A 5,645-nucleotide genomic window follows, 5' to 3' on the forward strand; every position below is an offset into this window, starting at 1 on the left:
TCAGTACAATTTGCCAATACAAGGACCTGTCTGCCATACATTGCATAACAAATAATCAAATAGCAGCACCAGGTTACTTAGCTATCAGATTTTCTTAGAGATGAACCCAAACATCAAATTAGTCACACTTCAACTCCCAACTCCCCAACAAACGCCAATAAGAGGAAGAGAGATAGACTAAAGAAAAATAGCTACCAGGAAAATGAAATGCAAGTATTACCCAAACATGCATCATCTATCATACCCTGTAAAAGATTTTCTTATTTTCAGATACTGAACCAGAAGCAGATTTTTTTTCCCGTTTAACCAATCCCCATTGCCAACCAAAATCTCTCTCTCATGACCATACAAGTACAAATAGAAGAACGATTAATTTGTTGTAGGTAAAGGAAAAAAATACCACATCCTTGGATGAAGGTACATCTGATGTCCTGTGTCTAGAATGTTCACCATGCCAACCTGACCCTGAAGTATTTTTTCTCGAAAAAGTTTCGACAGCGCCTGAGAATCTGTCTCGAACGTCATGTCCCACTGGAAGACATAACCACATCAAATAAAAAACAAGCAACAATAAATCTACCAGGCACCAGCTGCATCACTATTTAAATTTTCGTGAGAAACTCAATATGTTAATACAGGTCATCCATTCCCCGCAAATAGCATAATTGAAACTGAAGCAGCTATCGGAGTACGTGGCCAAATGAAAGGAAGAGAACAATAAAATCTTCATTTCCAGAAGCTCATTTTAGTAAAACAAATATACCTGATGTTCTTCCTGGTCTTTCGCCAGAGGTTCCAGCCCCTGCATTTCCACTGGAGTTCTGGAAGCAAAGGCATGAGCTAGTATATTATCCTATCAAAGAAGAAAACGCAAAATGAAGTTACGCAAACACTTACTCGTGTTCTTGAACTGGCACCAACCTGAGGATACTTCAATATAGTCCAATCAAACACATAGTCAAATTGGTAACCTGCACCAATAAAGTCAAAATGCAGATATTGCAACATGTGCATACTGAAGATGAAATACTTGACAAGGAACTCAACAAACCCAGATCAGAAAGTATTTTAATTGAAGAAATCCCGTGGGTAAAGTCAACTAGAAGTTGGAAACTGAGACACAATAACAGTTTACGGTCATTACCTTCACGAATAAATAAGTCTCGGAAAAGCCTCTTCAAATAAGAATAGTCCGGCTTGTCCTCAAATCTTAATGATCGACAATAGTGAAAATATGATGTGAACTCCAATGGATATGATTTACACAGCACCTATGAAAAATAATAATAATGTGAACTTTGCGCAACTGTTCGCAACAAACCACCTTGGCCAAGATCACAAAACTTGGCCTGGATTGGGAAACTAATATTTAATTAAACCAAATCTACTCTAAAATAATTTACACACAGAGCATAATAAAGAAAAACCTCAATTGCATCTTATGCATAAAAATGTGCAGAAGTAAACACTTCATCATTGACGATAAACAATTGAGGCAAGAAAACTTAGCTCATATGTCAATAACCAAGATCAGCCTAGACACGCAAAAACACAGCAGGTATAGATTTTTAAGCAGAAAAATTATTCAAATGAACTGGGTAAGAAGCTTCTTAGTTACAAACAAGCTCTGCTAAGTTACCTTATGACTTTTTTTATCTCTCGTGCTTGTAAGCTAAGATCCAAATAAGCCCCATGAAGTAAAAAAAATTACTTATTTTGAAGCAATGCTTACCTTAGTGCTCATTTCTTATTCTGATTAGTTGAAAAAACTATTTTTCAAACTCATTACTTACAATTAAACTCACAAGTGATTCTACACTGAGGCAAAACATGGTCAACTCCTACTTACAGCCCTAACTAATGTACCATTTTGGGCATGCTTTGGAACACATATTTCAAGCAGGGAATCACTTATATGTAATACGAATTCATGACCTACATACCTCTATAGGAGTTAACATCTTCTTTTCACTAATCTTGTCATACTTCTGTTTTTTGGTGCCAGCTCTCAGTCCCTGCCAGGGGAGGCTGAGATAAAAATAAAATAAAATAAAATAATATTATGGAAATAATATTCAAGTAAAACTTCCATCTTGGTAGAAAAAATGCCTAACAAGTATAAAGGGAAATTGAATTCCTCATATCCAACCAACCTTCCTCTCAGGAAATACATAAGGACATAACCAAGAGATTCCAAATCATCTCTCCGGCTTTGTTCTGCCAAAAATTTATAGATGAACATATTGAACTAAATTAGATTGCATTAAAGACAAGTTAGGTTTCCCTACTAGAAACAACTTATGATAGCATATTGCATTACTTACCAACTCCAAGATGAGTATTAACACTGGCATAACGAGCAGTACCTGTGAGATTCTTGTTTTCCCTGGATCAGAAAATGTTGAGAAGTTTGCACAATAAGTAAATCAAAGGCAAAAACTGATCAATTATGACAAAATATCAGAAATAAGACACAACAATTAGAAATATCCAAAGATATAAGGTTTGTTATTCTCAAAAAATTCTCACTAATGCCAATCACGTACCAGAGAGATTAGGATCCACCAAACAAATGACGATATTTAATAAGATTAATTGCAAGACATTCATATTATGCTGTCTTTATGCCTAATCTAGTTGAGGCCGTGAGGCCTAGAGATAGAGCACCACAGGCATACAACTTTCTACGCTTCATCAATTTTTATTTCTAAAAGCATCATAGCATATTTTATTTTGATGGAATTTCAGGCCTCCCCCACCCCGTCGTGTCTCCCACTTTCTATCCCTTTTTTGTTTGGCATGGTTAGGATACTTGTGAGCTAAGAACTTAAGAGCATAATTGAGTTCCAGAAATGACTCCCAGACCAGAAAGTAAACTGTTTATAAATTATTTTGAACATCAAAAGTTATAGATTTAATGTTATTAGAAATGAGAATGCTCAAATGCATTATCTACGTTGCCAATTACTTACTTCTATGCTCAAGTGCACGCATTCAACCAATCTGAACAATTCAGACACACATTTGGATAAAAACCCGAAATTCTAAAGAGTGAGCACTAAGCAGCTCAATAGAGTCACCTAGATGTTTTTATAGAGAAAGAGATATCTTCGGTAACAAGCTTTTGTTCATTTACGTGACTGGTAAATCAGCAAAACCAAACAAAACCAAGTGGACACCCTTAGAATTTATAATCTTAACATCAAGATAATATTTCTCTTTCTTCCCCGCACTGGAATTTGCCACAGAGCTTATTCTATATTGGTTATAGGCCGACAGATAAACTTCATAATTAATTTCCCTTTGTAAAACCTTTATAAAGATGCCATGCTTCTCTTGCAATCCTAAGCCACTAGTTAGTCAGATTCCAATAACAAGATGAGTTACTCTGAGTACTTGGATAATATTATAAGTTTCCAAAATCGTAATGTGATAGAAATGAGTGGTGGATAAGTAGGTAGTAGTTGTGGGTGACATGAAATGTGTAATTAAAATTAATGTCTGATTTTGAAAAGTAAATTTTAATTTTATCCAAACATGTGCATGGTTTGCAATTATTTTTCACTTTGGACCATCCAAATCAGTGCAACTTTTGAAGACTCCCCTTTCTAATGGTTGGAAGACTTGAAGACGAAAAACGTAACACACAAAGAAGACAATGACAATCATGCAATTTCACCTAATTAAAATTTGATGGGAAAGTACCTATAAGGTATGTGCTTATGAGTCTGGAGATCCCTATATTTTTTGGCAAGACCAAAATCGATGACGTATACCTGCAATAAATACCGTAACCGTCACCCAAACAGCTACTGCCGTCATTTATTGATGCAATTAGCCATGATCAATTATATGTATTTAACCATTTAAAACTGACATCCCATAGAAAGTACATGTCAGAGAAGTTCTACCTTAAATTGAAACAAATGCCTCCAGCATCACTCATAATGGATAAAACTTAAAAGATTCTAGCAACACAACAAATCTAATATGGAATATATACCCTCAAAAAATAAAAACAATATGCAAGAACACTACGATGAACCCTAACTCAAAGTTGTAAATTTTCCATATAAAAAGCTTCACTAAGATGCTTTGTCTCTTATTTCTTCAATTTCTACACGTATTAAAATGGTAATTCTTTAGCGACCACTCAATAAAATATGATCATTCTTATCAATATAGAAAAACAACTTTAAAAACTTACCTGTGATCCTAGAATAACTAGGCATCCACCAATTTTCAACATTGTTAGAATTAGAATCACATGCCAACATAAACCAAGCAGCAGTGCATACAAAGCACATATCAAGACCAATGAGTTTCACATTTGAAAAACATATCCTTATAAAGATAAATTGCCTATAAGTAAAATAATAACATTTTTTTGAAGTATGATACATATTCACCGCGCAAGTTTAATTCCACATGCACATGCATAACAACAAAAATAAGAGGATAAGGCCATGTCACAACCCTCTGAAGTATTTGAAAGCTAAGAACAAATCCTGCAGTAAATAAATAAAACCAATACAAATCCTTCTGAAAACTATTTCATATGGTCAAATTTATATATTTTAACTAACAAAAGGAATGCAGTCAGCAAGTCAGCAAAGTGTTTCATAATCCTTTAGGCTTCTAATGAATTTCAGGAAGAGAAGGAAAGAGGAAATTGATAGTGGAGGAAACAATTTCATCACAGTTTCTGTCAACCAAAAGTAAGATTCAATTCAAAAGTCTAACAAATATGGTATAATATAATGACAATGAAAGGCAAATTATGCATAGATTCTATGATTTTTACGAGGAATAAGAGAAAGTTTCCCATAAATGTTGAACATTTAGAAAGAAGTTACCAATCGTGTTCAAAGTTAAAAATACTTAACTATGCCAGATAAGTTACAAAGAACAAAATATATAACTATGCCAACTAAGTTGCGTAACAAGCATCTCTTCAAGTGTTCTATATTTCATGAAATGAAACCAAAATACTTAGTAACAACCTAAACATGCTCATCCAATGCAGAGTTTTAAGTTTAAGAATGATAGAAAGGCATACTTGGTTTGCTTTGCGCCCTAGGCCCATCAAAAAGTTGTCAGGCTTTATATCACGGTGAAGAAAACCTCTTGAATGCATGTATTCAACTCTATTAATCTGTAAGTAAAACAAAAATTAGCAGCTAGAACCACAATCTAAGAAAAACTTATAAAAATTCCAGTTACTTACTAATTGATCTGCAAGCATCAATACTGTTTTCAAGGAGAACTTCCTATTACAATAGTTGAAGAGATCTTCCAGACTTGGTCCAAGAAGGTCTATAACCATAATATTATATTCCCCCTCAACTCCAAACCATTTGAGGTTGGGGATGCCCGCTATTTGACAGCAGTAAGCAACAGACAATTAGATTAACATGTCAAAATCACACTGTTTTGCAAAATTGCACTGATCCTCTAATGGAGAGTTATAACCCCAGTTAATTAGTATATACATGCAGTTTGAGATACATAGTCAGGAACTACAAGAAGAAATAAAACAAAAGACAAAGGAAAGTAGATCTTTCTATCAACTTGAATTTAGAAGAAATTGTCTAACTTTCAGGAAGGTTAAATAAGACCCCCGCCCCCCCCCCCCCCCCCCCCGC

The 5,645-nt window shown here is 34.6% G+C and overlaps 1 protein-coding gene across 1 annotated transcript; it reads right to left on the reverse strand.

Moving 5' to 3' along the window:
• Positions 1–6: 6 nt before the first annotated feature.
• LOC111387089 (casein kinase 1-like protein 10) lies at positions 7–5,627 on the reverse strand. Its single transcript, XM_023011604.1, has 10 exons — positions 5,228–5,627; positions 5,060–5,155; positions 3,706–3,776; positions 2,325–2,386; positions 2,154–2,217; positions 1,944–2,028; positions 1,145–1,271; positions 898–971; positions 764–821; positions 7–531 (listed from the first exon to the last, which is right to left on the reverse strand). Exons 1-10 carry the CDS (start codon positions 5,324–5,326, stop codon positions 338–340), a joined length of 930 nt encoding a protein of 309 aa, XP_022867372.1. The 5' UTR covers positions 5,327–5,627; the 3' UTR covers positions 7–337.
• Positions 5,628–5,645: the final 18 nt, after the last annotated feature.

This window comes from Olea europaea, unplaced genomic scaffold (assembly GCF_002742605.1).
Source record: "Olea europaea var. sylvestris unplaced genomic scaffold, O_europaea_v1 scaffold3896, whole genome shotgun sequence".
NCBI lineage: Eukaryota > Viridiplantae > Streptophyta > Magnoliopsida > Lamiales > Oleaceae > Olea > Olea europaea.